Source organism: Pinus tabuliformis, chromosome 3_2 (assembly GCF_031772625.1).
Source record: "Pinus tabuliformis cultivar Carrire ecotype Pingquan chromosome 3_2, CPIR1, whole genome shotgun sequence".
In the NCBI taxonomy this organism is placed as follows: Eukaryota; Viridiplantae; Streptophyta; class Pinopsida; order Pinales; family Pinaceae; genus Pinus; species Pinus tabuliformis.
The window spans coordinates 910,351,537-910,379,028 of record NC_142302.1 but is presented as its reverse complement, the minus strand read 5'-3'; the positions used below and the strand labels follow the sequence as shown (position 1 = coordinate 910,379,028).

General features: G+C 37.8%; 1 protein-coding gene across 1 annotated transcript in view; it reads left to right on the top strand.

The window, feature by feature from the left end:
• The window catches only part of SRFR1 (Tetratricopeptide repeat (TPR)-like superfamily protein), a 256,769-nt gene that overhangs the window by 72,433 nt on the left and 156,844 nt on the right, over nt 1-27,492 (top strand). The window contains exons 6-8 of the mRNA XM_089417193.1: nt 8,737-8,845; nt 8,993-9,073; nt 22,844-22,930. Coding sequence (XP_089273319.1) covers nt 8,737-8,845; nt 8,993-9,073; nt 22,844-22,930 — 277 coding nt within the window. The remainder of the gene's footprint in view (nt 1-8,736; nt 8,846-8,992; nt 9,074-22,843; nt 22,931-27,492) is intronic.

Genomic DNA, 27,492 nt, shown 5'->3' with positions numbered 1-27,492 from the left:
CTCTACGCTGTCCTAATATGGTAGCCTAACATGGAGGACAACTCTTATGGTGGACACAAGCCTAAACGTTGTCCATAATGAAGCTGCCCTAAACGCTGTTCATGATATAGCTACCCTAAACGCAGTCTCCTAGCCGCAGCACATAAGGAAGAAACAATGAGGAGATAAGGGTTGTTTTAGGGTCAAATCAAGGGTCCGAGTTGATGTCATGGAGGCCGAGGGTGCTAGTTGTTAAGCCGAGTTCTTGAGGGCTAAATGTTGTTGATTTTGACACTTCTTTGGACATGTTTTAAGGACCGAAAGCTACAAGTTGTTGTTGTGCTAGGCTGCAGGCCATAGCACCACAGCTGGGCTTGCGTAGGGCAGTAAAGGGCTGGCATATGCCCTAAGACAACAATGTAGCAAGGGAGGGGCTCTCTTAAAGTGTGCCGCAGTCTTTCAAAGGGCTGTTTGGGGTCTGTTGGAGGAGTCTAAGGCTACAACAGTGTGCCCTAACCAGACAGTCACAAACAGTCATATACAAACAGGGTTGGAGCAGCATGGATCAATTTGATGTTGTTGCTGATGTGTGAGGGTTGGTAGGACTGTCTTGATGCCCTAACCAGTCCATGATGAAGGCTGCCCAATCTGTTGTTAGAATGCCGTCCAATGCAGCAAATAGAGAATCCCCTAACAGTGAACTAATGTAGTGCATGATAAGATGTGACAACATTGCTATAAGGTGCAGCATGATGTTGAATGTTGCTGCATAATGATGGGCATAGTGATGAAGTGTAGTGTAGCATGATGTGTGCAACACAAGTGTAACAAAGTGCAGCACAATGATAATGAATGCTGCAATGAGATGTAGCATGATGGGCACAGTGAGGTACAACATGATGATGCAGCACAGGGAGGTGCAACATGATGATAAGGTACAACATGATGATGCAGTACAGGGAGGTGCAACATGATGATAAGGTGCAACAATATGATGTGTGCAACATAGTAATGAGGTCCAACATGATGATTGGGTGTAGCATAGTGAGGTGCAACATGGTGATGGAGTCACCTTGGATTAGTGGAAGCAGTATGCCTTCACTTGAGCTCAGATCAACTACCTCATATGCCATCTTCTTAGAGAAGATCTCTGCTCTTATTTAGATAAGTCAAAAGGTTGACTTCTGATGTATATGTACTATCTCTTTCTCTGCTAAACTATTGAAGAATATATAAGAATAATTGATCAAGGGTTTCCCCACATTGGGGTTTGTCCCTGGTTGGCGCCACATCATGTGTCCTCTTGTCTTGGCTTGTCTTCTGCTATTTATGTTTATGTTCTATCTGCATTTTACTATCATGCTAAATGTGATTGCTAATTTGGAATTGATATTGAGCTAATATGGAAAATTGAAGTAAATTTTCTATTAGCATAGAATATACCTAAAATTAACAAAATTGATAACGATTTGTGAAGTATTCTATTTTTCTTCTTAGCACAATCTTCTCTTTGACATTATTAGAGTGCGTGGTTCTTATTTCATGAAATAGCTACCAAAACCAAAGAGACAAGAACACAAGATGTTTGGGTTTTTGCTAGGGCCAAAACCTCTCCCTCTTGGAGAGGAAAACCCGCACACAATTCTTCTTATAGAGATTCCATTTGACGAATACCAAGACCTTGACCCTTGACCTACTAGGCCACTGCAAGACCAAGACACCAATCCTCATCTTTGGCACTGCTGAGATCATCATCATTGCTGCACCATTGTGGTCATCATTGCTGCATGATTGAGGTCATTATTGTTGCACCATTGTTGTTCCTTTACCTAGATCATTTCTGCATTCTTCTTTATTATCATCATCATATCTTCATCGATGGACTGAGGTCTTCATCATGCCCTTGTCTTCACCAAGATCATTACGTTGATATCATCCCTGTGTACAATATGTTGAGAGAGTATTGTTGTGGGATTACTATTATGTTGAGACAGTGATCACTGTATCATCTTCATCTTCTTCATAACAAACATAGGGTTTGTCCTTGGTTGGCACCACATCTTGTGTCCTCTTGTCTTGGCTTGTCTTCTGCGATTTATGTTTATGTTCTATCTGCATTTTACTATCATGCTAAATGTGATTGCTAATCTGGAATTGATATTGAGCTAATATGGAAAGTTGAAGTAAATTTTCTATCAGCATAGAACATACCTAAAATTAACAAAATTGATAACGATTTGTGAGGTATTTTAATTTTCTTCTTAGCACAATCTTCTCTTTGACATTATTAGAGTGTGTGTTTCTTATTTCATCAAATAGCTACCAAAACTAAAGAGACAAGAACACAAGATGTTTGGCTTTTTTCCAGGGTCAAAACCTGTCCCTCTTGGAGAGGAAAACCCGCACACAATTCTTCTTATAGAGATTCCATTTGACGAATACCAAGACCTTGACCCTTGACCTACTAGGCCACTCCAAGACCAAGACACCAATCCTCATCTTTGGGACTGCTGAGATCATCATCATTGTTGCACGATTGAGGTCATCATTGCTGCATCATTGAGGTCATTATTGTTGCACCATTGTTGTTCCTTTACCTATATCATTTCTGCATTCTTCTCTGTTATCATCATCATATCTTCATCCATGGACTGAGGTCTTCATCATGCCCTTGTCTTCACCAAGATCATTACGTTGATATCATACCCGTGTACAATATGTTGAGAGAGTATTGTTGTGGGATTACTATTATGTCGAGACAGTGATCACTGTATCATCTTCATCTTCTTCATAACAAACATACTGAGACAGTGATTAGCCCTAAGGTCTATGTTACTACATCTATAACGAGATTGTGACTGTGGTCTTTCCTTGCACCCTAGACTCTGTCACCACCATGGAGGAGAAGACTGTAATCTGCTTATTGAAATTATACCTGAAATAACAGCGGTATACGAGATGTATCCTTCTGTAATGCGAGGTGCAGATTCCTGTACCCATGGGAGAGGATCTAAGGTCTTGTACTTATCCGAAGTTTCAGAGATCCGAGACATTGTTCTGCTGCCTTGATTCAAGATTCCTGTACATACCGCACCCATCCAAATTTCAAAGAAGAATCTGAAATCTTACTTTTCTGTGGTGACCCTAACTATGTATATATAGTAGTTAGGTCTCTGTATTTGAGTCGACGTGAAAGTCTGAAGTGTTGTGTCCTTTCATTGAGCCGACATGAATTTCTTTAGTCTATTTAATTCAGTTTGAGGCCGACATGATAGCTCTCTTTAACATTTTGCTTGCTGTCTTCTTCATGAGGATTGTGCTGGTCTTGGAGGGCTAATCTAGTCACTAGGTAGACTTATATACATTACATATATGCTCAAGAAGAGCTCTTTGACTCTGACTTTCCTAGACTTATGAAATTGTTAAATATAGGTATGTTCTATGCTTAGAGCAATTTACTTCAATTTTTCATATTAGCCCAGTGACAATATTCAGATTAGCAATCACATCAGCATGATAGTAAAGTGCAGATAGAATATAAACATAAACATCAGAAGACAAGCCAAGACAAGAGGACACAAGATGTGGCACCATCCATGGACAAACCCTTGATCAATTCTTCTTATATTCTTCAATAGTTCAGCAGAGAGAAAGAGATAGAGTACAATGATTTGAAGTCAGTACTTGACTTGCCAAATAGGAGATCAAGGATCTTCTCCGTGACGATGACACAATGAGGTTGCAGATCTGATACCAAGGACTGAAGATATGCAACAGATGATAGGCCTAGAACAACTCAACCAATTACCCAAAATACTAAGGCTTTCCTTCGATACGACTCTCCTTCCTTTGCTGCTTCATTGATCATGACAAGGCTGCTAATTTGGCACCTTTCATATGCTGCAAGGGTTGGTGCATTTCATGGCAGACCTGGTCACTGGTTAGGGCACAAGTTCTGAGTGCCACAACACCTTAAACACACCCCGTAGTCTACCTATTGATTGCGGCTGCCTTCATAGAATCCCTCCAACCATACACTGCCTTATAGGATTGCTAACATTCTAAACGTAGCTCCTAAAAGGGCCTCCAACTGCTGGCTATGGCCTGCGGCCTAGAATAGCAGTGGACTGAAGCTTAGGTCCCTTCAAACATTGATCCAAACAACCCTTACACAGCAGCCCCTAGCTCCTCCTTTGTGCGGATTCTTCTGCCCAACATACCAAGTTCAAGAACAGTTTGATCATGCCCAAAACAGTCCACGCTGTCACCTACAACAATGTGGTTTTATCATTCATTATGACAACAGCTTAGGTGATTGCAGCTAGGTCTCTTTTGAGAGACCTTCCATGCTGCAACTTAGGCCTTCCTCTTGCTGTGAGTAAGCCTTCCCTTGACTATGGTTAGGATAGCTTTTGACCAGCGGAATGTCTCCTCCTGTCGCTGCTTATAAGGGTAATTGCTGTGGAGTTAGGGTCACTCTTTAGCTGTGAATTAGGGCTCTATAGACTTCATATTTAGGCCTTCTTAAGCTGCGGATTGGGGCTCCTTTGGACAGTGTAGGTGCCTGTCTTCATTGTGGTTTAATCCCTTTAGGACAGAGAATTAGGGCCTCCTTTAATCTACGGCTAGGGCAGCTCCCTTAGTCTCCTTTCCTCTTGCGTCTAGGGTTTCATCATCTTGACCTCTCATGCCATCAAAACCCAAAACGAGTGGAGAGAGATCATGAGTGAAGTGAGTGTGAAATGACTTGAAGGCCACCTCTATTTATAGTTCAACGTTGAGGTTGAGTGGGGTAATTTGGCTGCTAGCTGACCTTGACAAATTGCCAAGTAACACAAATAAATTCATATCTCCATGAATACTTGTCGGAATCGGATGATCTTTAGATCAATCCTACACCTCTCGATGAGAGGAATCTAATAAAAATATCAGTTGCCATAAATAAGGAGAACCACATGGAGTTTGGCCCTAGTTGCCAATTTTAACATCAAGAAACTCATTCTCATAATTTAAAAAAAATATTTCTTTTTCTTGACAAGTATAAAGATTAAAATTACATTTGTGAATACCAAACCTAGTTACATTTTCTTCAACACATAGTAGGTCCAAATGGATTCTTTGGCCCTGTCCATGGCTTCATACATGTAGCCCATTGCGGGTTTGTCACCATCAACTAATCAAAGAACCTTTACGAAAAGTTCATTAATGTTGCACACCTCCTGCACTCCCTCCCAGAAGCTTTCCTGGTATGAAATTAATCTGCATATAGCCTCTCTCTGTGGTTTGCGGCTAAAAACCAAAGCACACCACTCATTGGAAAGAAACATTCTCGTCACATGGCACATAGAATTCAAGAGGCATTGAAGAGATATGAAACTGGTGGAAAACCGTGTAATGGAGGGGTGCACCAACTTCTTTTTGTTGGTGAATGTTCTCATCAAATGAAGCACAAATGCATGATTATATATAAATTTTGTAATGCTTTTTGTTGAGTCAACAATATCTTTGACAAAATGAATTTTTCCCATGTCCTTCAACATCAACTCAATGTAATGTGCAACACAAGGTGTCCAATAAAGTAGGATGCCTCTCCATAAGCATCTTGTCAACAACAACATAATTTGCAGCATTGTCCGTTATGACTTGGACAACATGTTCTGGACCCACTTCCAAAATAAACACATCCAACAAGTCACATAATAATCCGGCATCTTTGATATGTGCAGATGCATCAACAAATTTCATAAACATTGTCCCCTTGGGACAATTAACCAAGAAGTTTATAAGGCTTCTACCCTTTTGATCTGTCCAACCATGTGACATCACAGTGCATCCTGTGTGGGCCCATGATGCCTTAAACTCCTCCAATATCTTGGTGAAGTCAACCTTTTCATTTTGAAGAATGTGGCCTCTAAAGTCATCATAAGAAGAGAATTTGTACCCTGAGCCAACAATTGCAATAACATTAGCAGCAGGCTAGAAAAATGATTATTCCTTGCAACGCTGAGAGGAATATCACTCCAAAGAAGAAACTTTCCCAACAACTTGTTAGATTCTTCTTTCTCCTTGCTTTTAATAATTGAAGAGATAGATGGTTGTGAACCAGGCGTGGTTCTGGGAACAAAATATGATGAGACAGCTACAGGGTTGGTTGTAGACACTGATGCTAAAGTAGAACCAGTGCCACTCTCATATTCACCTCCTAACACTCTATTCCCTACTAGTTGACTCTTCAGAGCTGACTTGGACTGTTTGGTTTTCTCTATTTTTTCCAATGATCTGAGGGCTCTTCGGATGATTTCCGGATTTGTATTGGTGCAAGGCCCTACCTCATGTTTAGGGATTTGTGCAAGGTGATACTTCAATCTATATACCCCTGCCATATGATGCCCACACAACTTGCAAGTCAAGTTTGATCTGTCAAACCTCCCATCAGGTTCACCAAATTCCCACAGAGCGTCCAATTTCCTTGGCATGTTTGTAACTTTGTTGAACTCTTGGGGTTTAATGTAAGATGAAGTTTGAAGTTGAACCTAAGGCATAAGAATTGTAAGTTAAAAAAATAAAAATAAAATTTACATACAACACATTGAATTTTTGACAAAAAAAAACCACAACTCAATGCAACAATAATGAAAAAAATGCACATTCAAACCCAAGCAAAAATGATGCTAAAAAAGTAGGGCACAAGAAGAAATTAAACTTATAAATCTAACAATCAAGTTTTTGCATTTTTGACCAAAATGAACGCTCTCCACTCTATGCAACAAAAATGAAAAAAACACAATCAAATCCACTGTAAAATCATTGAAAATCAATGGGTTATAGAAACCCAAGCAAAAACAATAAAAAAACAAAAAATAATGGCCAAATTTGGTGCCCATACCTGGAAACCACGCTTTGCTGAAGAAACTTGGTCCAAACTCGAATTTTTCTTGCTTGGGATGCTAAATTCTTTCACTTTTCTCCTCTCTTGCCCTTGTAGATGATTTCTTCTCCTCCTCAGCTCTCCAACTTGCCCACTGTCTGAAAAAAACGACAAAAAAAACCCAAAATCGGCTCTTAAATGCGCTGTTTCTGCCTGATGCGATTTTTACGAGTCAGATGCGATTTTTTGAAAATAAAAAAATCGCTGAAAAAATTGGGGATTAAATCAGGAGCATGAAAAAATCGTGATTTAATCGCGATGTTTGCAACACTGCTTTTTATCCAATGTGCTTGCAGTCAGAAAAGAAGAAAATCAATGAGGCAAGTGTTACTTGAAGCTTCTCAATTCAGAAAGTTACACATCAAACCATTAAATTCACTCCATAACAAAGCTTTGGTCACTGGAAGAGTTTCTCCTTTATTTCAGAGCTGTAAATACAGAGTCTGAGAATAACAGATTGACAATCCAAAGAACCCAAGCGGGCGTAATGTCATTCATCAAGAACGTTTTGCTCACATAACTCAGGGACAAAGTGACATGATCACAATGGAAGCATGTCCAATACTTAATCACGAACTCACTCAAAGATTTGACATGGAAGGATTCAGAAAGCGAAGAATGCAAGGACTAGAAGATTACTGATCATCTGTTCACTACCCGTTCTTCTTTCCTAATCAAGGTTGATACTTTAGCAAAACCCAACAATATCCGTGAATCCTAGAGTAGGTGCTATGCAAGGTTACCTTCTTAGCCAAGTAATCTTATAATAGAAATAAGGAGACAAAGATGCGTTCAAGTGAACCTCTTGTCTTTGAGAAAGATTCAAATGTGACATCTCGTATTTTTTACTTTGATAGTTTCATTGTATTGGTTGCTCTATAAAGGAAAAAATTGGTTCTGCAATCTTTGAATATGTGACACACTGACATGTTATACCTGTCTATGTAATAATTTTACATTTTAATTTATTGATATTTGTTATTATATGCACATTTTCTTTAAATGCACACACATCTAGTGTTTCCTCATCGTCTCAAGTTTTTAATGTAGTATTCATTAATCCCATACATATTTTGGAAGCTATACCTTTTTCCGGATTTAAGAGAGCATAGGCCCCAGGATTTGTAAACATATTCTAACTTATGCACTTAAATGAAAGACCCATGCTTGTACACTGCTATTAAAGTTGTATGTTCTTTGTGTTCTTAACCAGCTGATCCATTATTGCCTTAACTTTTCAAAGTAGTATTTCTGAGACTCATACCTGTTTTGAAACCTTACCCATTTCTAAGTTTAAGAGAGCATAGGCCTCAAAATTTGTATAAATTTTCTAATTTAAGCACTTAAATAAAAGACCCATGTTTTTACACTGGCATTAAAGTTTTTTTTTTGTGTTCTTAACCAGCCATTATGGGCACTAGCTACACTGGTATTAAAGTTTTGTTTTCTGTCTGTTCTTAACCAGCCCTTATGGACTCTGGCTTACTTTTAAATTTTAAATAGCCTGTTGCAAAGCTTGTATCATATAGATATAGTTTATTCTTTATTAAAATGAAAGGTTAGGATAGATGATCAAGTATATTGTGTGATGCATACTTGTATCTGTTTCTGAGTAGCTTGGCCAAACCTGTTTTAATATATGATTTCATCCTTTATAGCTGTTCTGTGTTCTGTAAATACATTTTGAAATTTATTCAGAGACAAAAGTCCTCACCTGTAGAATACTGACTTTTTGGTTGTATGTTTCCATTTAGTTTCTTATATTTGTTAATTAGCTTGCCTGTATGCTTCTTTTTCTTCTCTGAAATGCATGGTATTATATCTAACAGGGGTGCTATTAGAGAGCTTTCTGCTGGCTTGGAGTTTGATAAGTTAAATTTAGAGTGCTTGTACTTGAGAGCATCATCTCACCATGCAATTGGAGAATATGCTAATGCGGTAAAAGCAATTTATCTTGATTGATGAAGTAACATCGAAGCTTTGATTTATTTTTGAAGTGTCAATCTGTCAGGCTATTCAGAGATTTTCAGGAAGGGACGAGATAAGAACCGTTTTTTTAATTTAATTTGTGCTTGTTTTCTACAGATGAAAGACTATGATGCTGTTGTTAATATGGATATTGACTCACAAGAAAAGTTTGTACTTCAGTGCTTGGCCTTTTACCAGGTTTGTTCATTGCAGTAGTGAGGAAGTCTATTCCTACGGAGCATCCGGTTAATGCATTGAACTAGTTTTTATGTTTGTTTACTTTGTGATCTGTTCTGAATTACATTAGACTCTAAAAATTGATTTTAAGGATTTTTTTAGATGTAATAATGCTTCAGGATGTTCTCAAAGTGGGTTTGTTACATGCAAAAAATCTGGATCGCAGAATTTTTTTCCTTCATCTTACAAATACGGACTTGTGTCTTACATCTTGATGGGAAATAGTGACATTCCTTCAGATTCGCTATGTCAATGTGTTGTTGTTCAGTATGTTGGACACAATAATGTTCTAGTTTATGGCCCTTTTTATGTTTGATATTTTGGTACTTTCAGTCATCTGTTGCAGCCTTTTCATTACTCTTGAGTCTTGACCAGATGTATTAGTACTACCTTTTGTGAATGACAGCTTTTGTTTCTGTTATTGGAATCTTGTTGGCATCTAGATCAGAAATTTTTTGTATATTTTAAAGAAATGAAAAGGAGATTTATCATTGTATCAATTAATAGAGCTGTTTTGTATTCTTCACTTCGATTATAACAATTTTTATTGGAAAAATAGTACTTAGATTCTTCAGAAAATTTGTACAGTTGTACAAATGAGATTCATTACTTACAACAATCAAGCTACTTTCCTAATTGGGAATGCTGGTACAAGATCTGAGTATGCATCTGCAGAACAACTTCTAGCATTACAGTTGTACAAATGAGATTCATTACTTACAACAATCAAGCTACTTTCCTAATTGGGAATGCTAGTACAAGATCTGAGTATGCATCTGCAGAACAACTTCTAGCATCTTTAACAAGCAGGTAGCCTTTGGCCTTGACTTGGGAACTTGCCCTCCCATACCTTTTGAAAGGAAGGGGAAGAACTAACGAGGCCCTAAAAAATATACTTACAGAGCATTTCCTGTAATAAAAATGTTGAAGTTTTTGGTATCTTCGGAAGGTCTTCTACATGAGCTTGGTGTCTTGGCATGTACAAGATGGTTGACTGCCTCTTTGGGTGCTTGCTTGATGGAGTAAGTGATTTATGACTTCTTACCTAAGTCTAATTTAGGAAAAGTACAATAATCAATGCCAATTAATTATTGTGGACTATTAAGCCAAAGTACTAAGGATAAATAATAAAATTATTTAAGTGACTTAGATATGATCTCAATTGTTGATCTCAAGTGAGGTGAGATCTAATCTCAACTGTTGGTCACTAAGGAGATTAGGGTTACGGATTTGTCTTAATGAAGTTATACAATAAGCCTAAAGGAGATGTGAAGACACATAAGTGGAGGAGGTGATTTTCTCTAGAGCGAGAGGCTCAGCTACTTTGAAGAGTGCAGGGAAATTTTAGGAGTATTTCTAGGAGGTTGAGTTTAGGAAATTGGGAGGTTGAGTAGTTGAAGCACAAAGGAGGCCGAGTTGTGGAGAGGTCGATTTAGCTAGTGGGCCAATTTTCTTAAGCGCGCAGGGGTTGTACGAGGAGGAAAAGAGAGGGCCGCTTCGCTGGTGCGCTGAATTCCTTGGGGATAGTTTTTCAGTGGGGCCAAATTATAGGTTCAAACAATGCATTTTTATGTGTATTTTCTTTGTGGGTCTAGGCACAAAATTTCTCGAGGGTTTAGTTGAAGGAAAATTGTTATGGATTTATACTTGTTGTTGTGATGTGATTGATGTCTTCGATTTTATTTTTCCGTTGCAAATTATTTTTTAGAAGTTAAATACCAATGATTTTATTTTCTAGCAATTCATAATTTTATCTAATAATTTTTTGGGAATAAAATTATTGAGGTATAAATAAATTTGGATTGGTTTAGGAAATTTGACATGGTATCAGAACTTCAAAAACTCTAAGGGAGAGATCCGAGATCACAAGGGTTTCACTACAAGAAGTTATTCTTTTTTATGGAAGATTTATTCATTTATTTATTTTGTAGCTGTGGTTTTGTTGCTATCTTCGATTTGTGAAATTGCATCGATGAGCTTGAGATATGTGTTGGAAATATGGTAGCCATTGTCGGTATTTTCATCATGTGGAAAAATGTAAATTTTGAATTTCAAGTCGGCTAGGCCCCTAAATGCACCCACTCGGCCCCATTTAAAGTCTGTTTATAGGAGATCCTCTCTCCCCATGTTGTATCATCAATCTATCTCTTGATGAGCTTTGATGAAGGAAGAGGGCCGAAAATGTGAAGGAGGGCATGGCACTTGGCTTCACATTTGATCTTGGTTCTTGGTTCTTGGTTTGGCTATCATTTTGCTATGGTTATTTCTGATGTATTGATGAATCTGGAATTCTCTCTCATAAGGAAATATTTCTCGGGTTTCCCCTTGTGGGTTTTGCCGTGGACTCAGACCTAAATTCTCTATGTCTCTTGTCTCATTGTCTCATGGTTATCTTTACTGTTCCTTCATGTTTTTAATGGTTGAAATTTTCTTCTATGTAACTGTTGGAAATACTGGGGGGGTGAATCAATATTTCTTTTTCAATTATTATTTATCACTTGAAAACATTTATTTTTGGAACACAGAAGTAGATAACATGAATAGATGCCTTTATAATGTGATATTTACAATAAATCAAGTACAATATATATATATATATATATATGGTTTCAATTAGTTGCCAAGCACCAACTTGGACTCTTTGTGAGGCTCCAACCTCCATAGTACCAACTCTGTCTTGTCAAGGCACCAACCTTGAATTAAGGAGCACCAACTCCCAAGGACACCAATCTTTTCAGTTCTGAGGCACCAACCTCAAGGGCTCCAACCCTCTGCTATAAACCGTGTGGATCTGTTTGGTTGTAATTCTCTGCTCCCAACGCTGCTGGGCCTATGACTTACTTTTGTCCTCTTGTTCCTTCCACTTTTGCCAGAGCTTTGGCTTCCTTTATTTTCTTACAGTTGTTTAGTAACACTAAACTTTCCTTGTTCTTTGTTTTATATTCCTGATACCCCTGACCTTTGGCTTCCTTTCTCCATTGGCTATTCGGCTTCCTCAACGCTCGCTTGATCTTTCAGCTTCCTCTATGCCCACTCTTTGGCTTTCTCTCTCTCTTCAAATCCATCAATACACAAGACACATTAATGTGGAAAAGAGGCCGAATTACAATAATGTTGCATATTAAAGAAAATATCAGAGAGGCCCCCCTTTTATAATATTCATACAATATACAATAGTAATCCCGCAGTCGCAATTGCAATCACAATGGTTTAGGCCCACTAAACTATCAGAAGCGTTAATTTAACTTTAAGCCCCAGGCAACACATTTATCGGAATCACAGGACTACACGAAAATACACCCTCCGAACACATAAGGCCAGACTTCAAATGCATTACGCCTGCATTTATAACTTCATTGGGTCCACTCCTCCATAGCTTTATCGCAATCGACAGATTCACACATAACATAGCCAATTCCCCGATACCCAGACGCGATATTATTATAAACTGTTTTTAATAACTCCATTGGGTCCATATATATATATCGGAAACGGTGGTTCGGGGGTGACAACCCTTTATACATTGCGATTACCATGGATGCGACATCTAATTAAGCCATGCTATAATGGTGTAGTCGGGTCCGCAATTATATCGCAATCGGCATTTTAATGTGGCAAGGCTTTAAAGAGGATTGCGATATTGTGACGAACGCGATATGTTATTACATCATATTGTAATGGTCTCGTGGGTCCATATATATATATATGGACCAAATGAACCAAATGATTTGCGGGAGCGTGCCCCCAAAATGCGCTCCCAATTCGCTCTCGCTCGGAGCATGCTTCGAGAGCGATTTGAAAGGTGTAGAGCTGCTCCCCCACAACCCTGGTTTAAAATTTATTATAGTAGTACCATACCAACCCTTTGCTAAAGTATCATTTAGCAGAGTTATTCATCTGCAGGTTGATCATGGTTATTTGTGATTAGGATGGGTGCAAATTTGGAAGTTGAGCTCTCTCAATTATAGCAGGCCAAATTGTAGCTATTGTCGCATGTAGAGTTGGTATTATTGCATGCCGAATTCCACTTTGGTAGGGAGACGAGTTTATATTATTCTTGCAGGATTATATCATTCCTTCTTGGAGGCCGAGTTAAGCTGATTCTGTGGTTGAGTAAATATTTAAGGCAGGTCAAGTCCCTTCCTATTAGCAGCTGAATTTATATTTCACCTTAATTGAACTAAAACTAGCAGTGCCAGGTTTAAATGGTGGATACATCTTCGAAGAATGAAAACCAAAGGTCATTGGAGGATTCGAGTCATCCTCAGGGAAAATTTTAGGGGCTAATATTTGCAGGTGGGCTAATTTTCCATGCTTTTACCAAAAAAATGATTTGCCAATTTTCATCATTTCTAAAAATTATGCGCCCAAATTTTATAGTACAAACTTATTTTATCCTAATGATCGCAAAAATTATATAGAGACTATATATACAATCATTACAAATTTGAACATTTTTACACCAAATATTTTATAGCTTACATATTAGGGACTAGTAAGATTAGCCAAGGTTTCTAAAGTTTATGATATATTTCCATCTTTAAAATTTTCCCTGGTCATCTTGAGAAAACCAAGTTATCTACAACCATCTTGCTTAAGAAAATCTCAAGCTTGAAAGAAATAAAGTGCCATGTAATTTCCTTAAGTGGACTAATAAAAGTTGGCTCAAGTTCGCTGTTGCATATTAGAGTTTATTGTATTTCTTTGCTGAGTAAGGGTTTATTCTTAAGTGTATGCCAAACATTTGCAACCCTTTGTTTACAAAGTGTGATGAAATGTCCTTTCTATACATTTGTTGCTTGCTTTTCCCATGAAATGTTTGAATAAATCTCTTCATGCAAAGTGTGTTAAAATCAGGGTTGTGGGGGAGTGCACCCCCCCACTCTCCACTGAATCTGCTCATGAAGTGTCCTTCACTTGGGAGCGTATACAGAGCGAATTCTGGGAGCACGCTCCCTTAAAAAAAAATTTCTCCCCGCCCTTTCGGGAGCGATCGCTCCTATTCGCTCCTGGAGCAAGGTTTTAAATCGGGGAGTGGTATGAGAGAAATCACTCTAGACTGCACTCGTGTGCCAAAAATCGCGACCGTTTATTTTTTTGATGGAGGGAGGGCGATGGCCAAAAGAAATAAAAGGTCTCCTCACCTCTCACAATGCATCATTTGCATGATTGAGAGAGTAAGAGAGGGATTTTGGAGCTTGAGTTGAGGAGTTGAGTGAGAGGAAGATTGAGAGGGTTTGAGCTTGCAAGGGAGATTGAAGACTACCATTTGAGAGAGATTGGGATTGAAGACACCACCATCGGAGAGCCAAAGACTCAAGAATTAGGGTCTAATCCTATTCTTTTTATTTTTCCATGTAACATTTGTGTTTTTTATATGTCCATTGTTGAATGAAAGATGTTCTCTTCTCTCTCCCCCATTCCCATTCCTTCATTTTATTGCAGGCAAGAAACTATAACTCCACCAAACATGATGGGTATATGGCTTGGCATTCTCTTGTTGGTTCCTTTTTCGTTATGATGGTGTTGGGGAGCAGAAGGAGTGATGAAGATAATGAAGAAGTGGGTAGTGGTGGATTAGGAAACCATGGAGAGGAGTATCAAGAGGAATAGGATAATGAGATTGGAGATGATGATGGCAAGAAAACCAAAGTAGACCAAACCACCTTGTGGAAATATGTCACTAGGCTTTCAGGAGGGAAAGGGGATGGAACCACTAAATTTACATGCCCCCATTGCAAAATCACTTTCACAAGTCCGTACACCCGTGCTAGAAAGCATCTCTGTGGGAAAATGGCATGGGATGGAAATAATCAAATAGGAATCAAAACTTGTGGAAGTGTGTTAGTGCAACAAAGAGCTAAATACATAAGGGAAGAGGAGGAAGCCCAATACAAATTTAAAGATCAAAGGGTGACTTTGAACTTGACACCAGTAGCCCACAATCACATGGACTAAGAACTCCATCAACATCCACCCTTGGTAGTGGATGAGACATAGGCACAAACATCCCTTTAAGGCGTAGAACTATATCATATTTCCTTGATCAAGGGTGTAGGGATGATGCGGATGCAATGTTCTTCGCTCACCTTATTGGCACGAAATGGTTTTTGCCATTAATGATGCCTGTAAAGGATACAAGAGCCTTGGGTATGATAGAGCTAGAACTGTGGGACTTGATCATGAAAAAGCCAAAATAACACATGATTTGGGTAAATCGACAAATTCTTGGAATGACTTTGGGGTATCCATTTATCTGATGCCCCATCAACATTGCACAACCATAACTTCAAAGAATTGAAAGTATTGGGCCACACAATGTCATCCAAATCATCACTGATAATGCTTCTAATCGTGAGGTAGTGGGAGCAATCATTGAGGATAAATAACCCAAGATATTTTGGTCTGGGTGTTTGGTTCACACAGTGAACCTTTTGATGCATGATATTATTAAGTTCAAGGAACCTCAATATAGATGGATTGGTGATTTGTACAAGTGAGACAAGAGAATGATAAAATTTATTACTAATCATAGCAATACCCATGGGTTTTTCTGCAGTCACTCAAGGTTGGAGCTATTGAAGCTTGGGAAGACTAGATTTGTTAGCTATTAGCTCACCTTCATGTGCCTTTTAAAGGTAAGAGAGTCATTGGCTAGCATGGTATCAAGTCAACATTGGCAGGTATTAAAGGACAAGGCTCCAAACGCACTTGACAGGGAAGGTTTTGAAGTGGTGGAGGAGGCTGCTCTTGATGGTCTGTTTTGGGCACGTGTGAGAGATGTTTTGCAATACACCAAGCCAGTTTATAACATGATTCGTTTTGTTGATACAGATGCACCAGTGATTGGGAGGTGGTTGAGTACATGGATAACATGTTGGGGAAAATAAAAGATATTGTTCAACCAAAAGATCCCAATTTGTATGATCATATTTACAATTTTATGTGTGCACAATGGGATAAACTTATTGTTCCACTACATACCTTCGTGTGTATCTTTATGCCAAAATACTACTCTCCATCTTGGTTGGGAAAACCTGCTCCTGGGGTTGGGGTTAGTACCAAATAACATTCAAATTTAGAGATACAAGTTGGGTATATGTTGCATTAGATAAGCTAGTCCCTGACAGGGAGGAGTGTGCTATATTGTGTGGAGAATTAGGCAAATACTTAATTAGCATTGGAGTGTTTGGTTCTTTGCATGTAATGGAAGATAGGGACAATATGATGCTGTCATGTGGTGGGACATGTATGGTGGTAGGGGACTCTTGGAAAAATTGGCAATAAAAGTGCTTTCACAGGTTGTTAATACCTCTTCTGCAGAGAGGAGTTGGAGCACCTATAGCTTCACCCATAATGTGAGAAGAAACTACCTCAATGAAAACCATGTAGAAAGCTTGGTTTTTGTGCACTACAACTTGAGGTTGTTGACACATTATTGTGAGCGGGCTTGTGCTAATACATCAGATATGACTTGGGACAACAACCCAAAGGAAGATAATTTGAAGGATGGAGCTATATATTTAGAAGAATAGGAAGCAAAATTTTTGAAAGATGACAATGAAGCAACAACAACAACAACAACCATGCCACTTGCATCATCTAGTAGCAGTGCTCGAGTTCCACAAGATTTGATGCGGCCACCTCCATCTACAACCTCACATGAAGGTCATGTGCCATCTGGTTATCATTTTGGACATGGCCATCCGACTATGCAAGAGGAGACTCCCAATAGACCACGAGTTTCTCGGAAATTAGACATTTCTTGTGGCAAGAGGCCCAGACAATAGATAATAGATTTACTTGTCTTTTCTAGCTTTTAGTAGTTTTTATAATTGTTGACTCTTTCATGTTTATTATGATATTTTTTGTAAAAAATATATGACAATTTAAGTTTGAAGTTTGAAGTTGGCAATTATAACTTATTGGTAATGAATTATGAATATGATGCTTTGTGAAAGTTGAAAGTTGAAACATTTCATTTCATGTTAGATATTCTTTCTTATAGTTTGTTTACTTGGTAATGGTAATGGTTACAAGAACAACTTTAGTGATCAATGATGACAAATGTTATATATTGAATTTTAAAAGCTTGAAACTTTAAGATTGATGAATAATGAGACTCGATATGTTGTATGCTGCTAACTTGTGGACATGTGGTTGATGAAGATTATAACTTCTAGATGATTGATGTTCTATGGTTTAAACTTTAATCCATGTTTTTATGCTTTTTATCAATGTTGCGAAAATCGTTATCGGGATTAAATTGGCGAGGGGAAAAAATCAGAAAAATTTGTAAAAATCGGGAAAAAATCGTAAAATACAAAAATATTCATTTTTTTTCAATTTTTTTAATATCTAAAGCATCTGCAACATAAAATAAATACATTCACACATAAATATGATAAAAGAACTAATATATAAGATGTGTAATATCATTTCTAGTGCTACATCACACATAACAATGAATCATGTCCTGAAAGGTAAGTCCTGACTCATGAGTCCCAACTCAGCCTCAAAATATCAACAAAAAATATAATAATGTATCTCATATCATGAGTCATAATGTCATATACAATGAAATGAACCAAATAACTAATACTACTGATTTCCTCTGCCCCTCTTGTGAGAAAATGCATTAGCTTTCCCTTTCCCTTTAGATGTAGATGCTGGTGGAGTTGGTAGTGGACTCTGCTGTGCTCTAGAAGCTGAAGAAGTAGGAGCTAGAGGAGGTAGACCATGTCCTCTACTGGTGGCACGGGTAGCCTGGGCAGGTGGTGTCACCTCCTCCTCCTCCTCCCCCCCTTTACGCCTTCCACTACCTCCTGCTCTAACCAATCATCGACAAACTCCATGAGAGGCCTCTCAGCCTCAACCCTCCATGCAACAGTGGTGTGAATCCCATCCAATGAGATGGCCTCCATATCTGGTATCCTCTCAAGTTGCCTCACCCACAATCAAAGATTGTAGTAGACGGAGACCATGTCATTAAGTCGCTGGGACTCCAACCTGTACAAAGATCATAAAATAATAATTATAAAGAAATATTATTATAAATTCAAAATTTTAATTGGAAATTTGGAATATTTTAAGTTTTAAGTTTAACTTGTTGCGCTTCTTGTTGTTTATTTTTTCAAAAATACTCCAGTTGCACTCGCATTCTAAGGAGCTACATGCTTGGCTAAGGATTCGAATGGCAAGCTTTTGCAGATGGGGTACTCTGGTACCATAACGAGTCCACCATGCATCTACAACACAATTACAAATAAGATAAACATAAGAAAAAATGAAATTTGAAAGTTGAAACAAAATATGAAGTTATGAACTTGAAGAGACAATGAAATTTGAAACAAACTAAAAAATACCTGGCATTTGAGTCTTCCTATCAAACACAACCATCTCAAAGCCAAATGTGCCACCTGACATCTTGTATATCTCCAGTTCTTTGGAGATTTCTGCACGTTTTGATGGAGATTACACTATCCTTTGAACACAGAATAAGAATCCATCCATGATTTCAGCATCAAATAAGAACCCACATGGGTAAGAAAATGTGGGGTTCAGGTAGATCATCGTTCATCAATCACTTCCCATAGGAGAGTTGTTTCTGAAACCCCTCATCTCCCTTATCATCATAGTAGGCCCGAATGAATTATTTGGCCCTGTCCATGGCCTCATACAAATAGCCCATTGCGGGCTTCTCACCATCAACTAATCGAAGAACCTTTACCAAAGGTTTAGTAACGGTGCACACCTCTTGCACTCTCGTCCAAAAGTTTTCCTGGTATGAAACTAATCTGCATATAGCCTCTCCTTCTGGTTTGCTGCTAAATGTTAAAGCATGCCACTCCTATGAAAGAAACATTCTCTTCACATTCCACATAGAATTCAAGAGGGATTGAAGAGATATGTAACTAGAGGAAAACCATGTAATGGCCAAGTGCACCAACTCCTTGTTGTTGGTGAATTTTCTCATCAAGCTAAGCACAGATGCGTGATTATATATAAATTTTGTAATGTTTTTTGATGAGTCAACAATATCTTTGACAAAGGAAATTTTTTCCTATTTCCTCCAACATCAAATCAATACAATGTGAAACACAAGGTGTCCAAAATAAAGTAGGATACCTCTCCATAAGCATCTTGCCAGCAACAACATAATTTGCAGCGTTGTCTGTTATGACTTGGACAACATGTTCTGCACCCACCTCCAAAATAAACACATCCAACAAATCACATAATAATATTGCATCTTTGATATGTGAAGATGCATCAATAGATTTCATAAACATTGTCCCCTTGGGACAACTAACCAAGAAGTTTATAATTGTTCTCCCCTTTTGGTCTGTCCAACCATCTAACATCACAGTGCATATTGTTCGTGTCCATGATGCCATAAACTCCTCCAATCTTTTGGTGCAGTCAACTTTTTCATTTTGAAGAATGCGGCCTCTAAAGTCATCATAAGAAGGGATTTTGTATTTTGGGCCAACAACTGCAATAGCATCAACAATAGGTTGGAAAAATGGGTTATTCCTTGCAACGCTGAAAGTAATATCACTCCAAACGAGAAACTTTCCCAACAACTTGTGAGCTTGTTCTTTCTCATTTTTTTAAGCATTGAAGTGATAGGTGGTTGTGAACCAGGCATGTTTGTAGGAGCAAAAAATGATGAGGTAGCTACAGGGTTGATTTTAGACATTGATGCTGAATTAGAACTAGTGCCACTTCCATATTCACCTCCTACCACTCTCCCTGCTAGTTGCTTCTTCAGATCTGCTTTGGTCACTTTGTCTTGCTCTAATTTTTCCAATGATCTCATGGCTCTTCAGATGATTTCTGCATTTGTATTGGTGCAAGGCCCTACATCACGTCCAAAGATTTGTGCAAGGTGATACTTCAATCTATAAACCCCCCCTTACATATGCTGCCCACACAACTTGCAAGACAAGTTCATTCTATCAAACCCTCCATCAGGTTCACCAAATTCCCATAGAGGGTCCAATGCCCTTGGCATGTTTGTAACTTGGTTGAATTCTTGAGTTTTAATGTGAGATGAAGTTTGAAGTTGAAACTATGACACAATAAGAATTGCAAGTAAAAAAAAAAAAATTACATACATGACACAACACATTGAATTTTTGACAAACAAAAAAACAACTTAAACTCAATCCAATAATAATAGAAAAAATGCACTTTCAAACCCGATAAAAAATGATGCAAAAAAATAGAGCACAAGAAAAAATTAAACTAATAAATCTAACAACCAAGTTTTTGCATTTTTGACCAAAATGAACCCTCTCCACTCTATGCAACAAAAATGAAAAAAAAACCACCATCAAATCTACTCAAAAATCATTGTTAATCAACGGGTTATAGAAACCCAAGCAAAAGCAAGAAAAAAACCAAAACAAACGGGTTGTAGAAACTGAAGCAAAAGCAAGAAAAAACCAAAACAAAATGGCCAAATTTGGTGCCCATACCTGGAAACCATGGTTTGCCGAAGAAATTTGGTCCAAACACAAAGTTCTCTTGCTTGAGGTGCTAAAATCACCCGTTTTTCTCCTTCTCTGCCCTAGTAGACGCCTTCCTCTCCTCCTCAGGTCTCAAACAAGTCCGCTGTTTGCTAAAAATGACAAATAAAACTCAATTTTGCTTATAAAACGCGCTGTCCCGGTGCCCCGAGATTTTTTCCTATCGTATCGCAATTTTTTCAGCAATTTTTTTTGGAAAAAAAAACTTATAAAAATCATGCGATATTATCCTTTGAACCAAAAACCGTGATTTTTTCAAATAATCGTGATAATATCGCGATTTTCGCAACACTGTTTTTTATATCTAAAACATCATTCGACATGCTTTTGTTGACATATATGCATCAAAATATATTATATAAAAATTCTCTCCGGATCCGGGAGCTTTTGAAAATGTCGCTCCTTGCTCCCGCTTCCCGCATCCACTCCTGCTCCCAAGCTGCCATGGTTAAAATATCTAGAAGAGAGCCTTGAGGATTCTTGCGAGTGTATTGGCATTTTAGTAAGGGGACATTAAATGCATATGGATCCACAAACTGATTTGGGAACCATAAACTGTTTGAGCCTTTTGTTCATAAACCAGATATAGACAAAGTGCTTTGGAGCTCTCGAGAAGGTGACTTTTAAGACGCACATCCAGTGTTGTATTATCTCTGATTTCTCCTGATATATATGATATTTTCCAAGTTTTTCCATCTATTGATTTTTCTAATATTTTCAGAGTTTCTCAGGTCTAAATTTTTTCTATAATTTCCCTGATATATCTAATAAGCTTCATTTAAACTCTCAGTGATATATTCTCTGAAATTATATCTCAAATGTTACTGTCATCTATCATGACTAGTGATAAAGAATTCAGAAGATTTATAATTGATAAAATGTTTGATTAGTGATGAAATATGGTTCAATAATTCAAGAATTACATGGTAGGGAGCTTCTCACACACAGGACAACAGAGTTGGGCAACGTACTCAACCCATGTGGATAAGATTATTAAAGTGTTTTGAGTCTTGACATTGCTGGGGGCCACAAACAACAATAATAGTGCAATGCAGCACTTTTTAAAAGAAAAGGAGAAAGCCTTTAGATAGGCTTTGGGTGCTCTGTGGCATCGGTGTGGCTCCCATATTCCTTGAACTAGGTTTTTGTGATGGCTCATGCACAACCTGACTGAGAAAATACCCTACAAGTGTCAGATACTCGAGCTTATCACAAGCACCAGAATATTTATCAACATAAATATCCATAGGAATTTCATTAGGGGGGATTTCATTACCTTGTGAAATGCTTTCAGATTAAACTTTTCAGTGATCTTTGAAAGCACCATGATCACAATGAGCAGATGCAGCTACCGTGGATGCACAGGCCTCTTGTTAGATGAACATATCTGACTTTGGACCCAGGGGTTTCCTTTAGAAGAAATCCACAGGCATTGTTATAGGAAGCAGTGGCATCTCAAGGCTAGTGCAGGACAACTAGGCTGTCAGAGCAAGGAGTAACGGGAAATCAATGTACAATGAAAGAAAACAGACCTAGATCACCAAAACCTAGTGGAAGTCGACTCTATTTTTTTGACTATGTTTACTTTTATAATATACTTGTTTTCCTAAAATATTGCTAATGCATGTGTTTGTTCCGTCATGTTTTGGAGTTGTACCCATTTATCCATTTAGGGCAGTTTAGGGTTGTTTCTGTATGTTTGTTTCCTTTTTTGTTTCTTACTCAAAATTGTCTATGTAATGTTGCTTTCATAAGAAGACGAGGTAAGCAACAGCTAACAGTAGCTAAAATATGTTAAGTATCAGGTTCATTTGTATGAGAAGCACACTAAAAATGGATTTTGCAGATATCATCCCATCTGAAAAGTCTATCATTTGACCATTTAAATACCAAAAGCTGACCACGTGAATATTTTGAGACTTCAGGTTCCTAACTCCATTTATTTCACCCAAAAGGCTTGCACATGAATTGTATATGATGCCTCAAATTGATTTCATGTACAAGAACATGACTGTTATATATATTCTTTAGATTTGGCTAGTTAAAGTAAGGTATTATTCTTTCTTTTGATCTCATTTGCATGAATAATGAGTCCTATAGCTGTGAATGGATTTGAATGATCTTAATTTACCTGATTTCATATGTACCTTTATGTTTCTCCACATGAAAACTAATTTCTAGTGATTATTTGATGCAGCGGGAACTTGCTCTATATTCTGCCTCGAGGGCTAATGTAAATTTCAAATGGTTTAATCTTGATGATGATATCCATCCAATGTTCAAAGTAAGTATAATCTACTCAGGTTTATTGAGTTTGAAGTTATATCAAAGCCGCTTGACATGATATTCTGTAACCCCAATGAAACCTTTGAAATGTAAGTAGTTTTATAGTATCGAAATAAGATGGTGAGAACAACACATTCTAGTTGCACTGGCAATGTTTTTTGTTTGAAAGGGTGATTTCTTTCAATTGTTTATAAAATAAATATTTTAGTAAGTGTGTTGGGAGCATGAGGATATTTAAATAAGTGAGCTTCATAAGGTTCTCATGATGAATGGCAATAGGAATATTTTATTAACACCAAGTTTGTCACAAATGAAAATATAGATGAGTATGCAAGCTTTCTGAGATGTCGAAATTGCTGGAAATATTGAGCATTCTGCTACTAATTGAACCCATGAAATGAAAATACACTTTGCTGTAGCTGTTAAAAATTCATTTTGTATGAGATACAGAAAGGCAATGGGGATTTTGACTCATAGATGTCCGAATAAAATTTCTTATCCCGTTGAGTGTTCATTAACTATAATGCTTAACAATGGTCTGGAATGATCAGAGTACTCTGTCTGAAATAGAACAGTAGAGACACTTTTCAGTGAGGATTTGAGATCATTGCTAGAGTAAAAAGGAAAGGTGCTTCACTTTTAAGCCAATTTACGCAGGGTGAAGTAAATATTCATTGCATCTGGCTATGAATTTGTTTTCAGAGCTTTCTGAAGTGTGGATGATTTTTCTTCCAGTACTAATGTAGCGGTAGCCCTGTATTGATTACTGTATCCCAGATAAGTGTAAACTTTCCATTGAGGGTTACAGGTCTAATTCTCATTAAGAAGAACAAGGAAAAATTGTAACTAAATTGCATATTTTAAATATTGTAACTATAATTAATAATGATAACTTCAGAGATAAAGATATGGAAGTTACGGATGAAACTACTGCTTCAAGAGGCTGGCCTCCATTTGGGCTACTTTTGAGCTATGTGGGCCCCCACATTTGGGGATACGATGACATTGGTTGGTCATTTGGGGATAGGATGGCATTGGTTGTGTATCAAAACTGACCTCGTAAGTCACCCTCACGAGGTTGGGTTATAAAATAATTGCTTCTTCCTTTCAACTCAGACCCCATTTCTGAGGTTACCATCATCTTCTGCTCATCAAGCTCTTTTAGACAATATAAATTTTGTCAAAAGTCTAGGGCACCAAATTGGAGCCATTGGAAGATTCTACAATTTGTGCCACATTAGCATGGACATATTTCTGACACGTAGCATATGATATGGTACCCCAATTGCACATGTAACACTGAGGGTGGTGCCCTGTTAGCACCAGGGCCACCTAGCCCTGCCATGCCCTTACCTGTCTCTGCATGGATTCCATTGTATTAATAATAGTTGTAAAATAAGGAACTGGTAACCGGCCTGGTCAAACTATCAAACCAGTTTTTGAATCAGAACAGGACAAGAAAAAACCAGACTTGTCAGATCTCAATAAATTGGTCTTTAAAAAAAATACATGAAATAATTAATTTTTAATGAAAAAGAGTTATTTTTAAGATTTAAAACCATGATTGCGAACCATTAGAGACAAAATAGGCAAAGTTTGCTCATCTAGATACCATGTAAGGGTGAATATATCAAAATGGTACCGAGTGCAATGCATGTCAACAACAAAATAGATAATCAATGAGACTTTAAATGGCCTATAGAGTGCAAAGACAATGCTACAATATACTGGGCCACTGGCATACTGCAAGTCTACATATCAGTGATCAACATGATCACTCCTCATCAGGATCATCACCACTAGTACACATGGGATCATCAACAAGAGCTACGTAAACATCATCTGGCACAGAGTCTAAGGACACCTCTGTGACTGCAACCCTGGTGGTAATAATAGAAACAACAAAACTAGACCTAATGGAAGCACGAGTTGGTCTCAATAATATTGTAAAAATCGCCAGATGATCCAAAAAATAACATGTTGCGGACAATGTCAGTTTAAGTGTTTTTTTGTTTTTGTTTTGGTCTTTTTGATACATTTTGCAACTTGAAACAAGGGTTTAGAGAGCAGAGGAGGAGACTGGTTTTGCTTGAGCCAAGGAGGAAGAGGGCACCATTTTCCTTTGCCATCACCATGTTTTTTTGGTGTGGGGATTGATTTCCCTCAACCGTGGAAGCATTTACATCTCTACTGCAATCTTTGATTGTGTGAGGAAAATTTAGAAAACACCTGACATGGATGCCATCTTATTGGATGGGATTGACACCATTGCTTCATGGAGAGTTGAGAATGAGAGGTCTGTCATGGAATTGATCCTTTATTGGTTAGAGGAGGCAATACAGGATGTAGTAAGGGAGAGGTAGAGGAGGAGGTGACACCACCACATTGATGGACTCAGATAAAGGGAGTTGGACTTAGCAGTAGCATAGGCACTGTTGCCACACATTTTAGCAGGCCTTGTGAGGGGACTCACAAGGAAAATGCCAGACCCTATGACAACAATGAGGAAGGATTGCCACTCTCATATCAACAATCTTTCTCTTGTTGTTTAGTGGAATTTCAGCACAAGGGAGGGAGGCTTCGCTGTATTCACCTATAAAGGTAGCCTAATTAGAGGGCTCAAGGTGATATGAATGTCTTAGGGAAAGATACCTTCAAACCAAAATAGACCTAAATCTTCTTTATAAAGGAACATGTGTTCTAACCCTAGACTAGCTAAGGACTACTACAAGTTAGGGTTTATTGATATGCAATGATAAGGAGTATCTAGACATATAGAATTCAAATAAAGGATTCCCTCAATAAATTAGATTATCAAAGGAATAGTGGAACCCTTAGATATGGCTAAAGACTAGGGTTTTAGTGACACAAAGGAGCTTGGAAAAGATGATGTTAGTCCTAATTAGGGAGGTTTTGACACACTTAATGCTATATTTTGCGTTTAAAAGGTTTATGAAGGCAAAAATTGGGATTTCGTCCACAGGCATCCCCTCAAACTCGACTCTATGGTAAATCAACCCTAGAAAAGCCTAGTGACTTGCCTTAAAAAGGCTAGAAGAGATAAGAAAGGATAAATATTTAGTTTTTGACAATTTTTTATCAACACAACTTTGTTCAATGCCTAATCATATAATGTTTAATGGAGTTTTTATGGAAAATTTTAAAGGACAATGAAAATTGATTGGAGTAAAGGAGAAAAGTTATCTTCCTCTTGGAAAACACTAGCTATCTATTTTGTGAGGGGAGAAATTAAATATAAAAGATGCACCCTAGGAGTTCTTCTATACTTTTCAAGGAAGAATAATTTTAACATTGAAAGTTACCAAGATTTCCAATAAACAATATGTATTTAGTCATGGAAAATTTATAAACCCTAGCATAAATTCATTCACATGCAAAATCAACAATAAACTTACGAATTTGTCTAAGAAACTTGTCTTTCAATCCCAAAAATATGTGTCCAATGCAAAAATCAATCTCCAATATAAAGATGCTCAACAAAAATTACATTTTTCCAAGCAGCGAGTTAGACAAAAGCAATTCACAATCTCTCTCAGGAGGCCAAATTCACATGTGTGATGTTGATGAAAAGGAGTAGAGGGATCCTTTACTTATATGAGGTTTATACCTTCACTTTTACGAAATAATAAACCTACAAGCCCTACAACAAGTTTGACTTGAGTGTTGACAAGAAAAGAGGTTATAAGCCAACTTCATAGCTCAAAGCAATAAATAATGACTTAAATGCCCACACGAGTGGGTCAATATCCTCTATAAGCATGAAATCATCTCCTTTTAGAGCAATAAATGCCGCAACAAGGTGTGGAATGGGCTGTGTGAAAATTTCTAAATAGAAATCCTACTGCAGTGATTAATATTCTTTCTTCTACTTATTACCTCATAAATAAGTTATCCATAGTATTCTTACGACAAATATCGAAATATATTCTACTGCAGCCTTCACAATTAAAACATTGTAGAAAGTAAATGTAAGGAAATACACTAGCACAAATACAACCACAATGACAGTTATTTTTGGACAATCGTCCCCAGAAAAACCCAATGTGGGAAAACCGGTGTAGCAGATGAGGGTTTTATTATTCTTAAGGAAATTCTCTTGTACGAATTACAGCCAGCAAAATAGGAATGAGAAATTTTACAGATACATCTTGACCAAGTTTTGCCCCAGGAGAAGCACTTCTTCCTCGGAATCCTTCTGGTCCTCTTTGTGTCAAACTGCTTTCCTAGGCTCTGCGTCAAGCTGCCCACACAAGCTCTATGTTAAACTGCGTATGCGCTGCCTCTTTCTGCATCACCTTGTTCCTGCTCTGTGTCTTGCTGCCTTGCGATCTCTGAATTTGCTAATGCCCTCCCTCCCTTTCTCACCTGCAACTCTCCCTCTGATTCGATTTTCTCTTGTCGAACTTCGACCAGTGAGAAAAGCGATCTTACTTGGGTAACTGAGTATCTGCCTCTGGTCTGTTCTCCAAATGTTGATCAAGACTCTTCTTATAATCTCTCGTTGATCATTCAACGATCTAGATTAGATTCTAATCTATG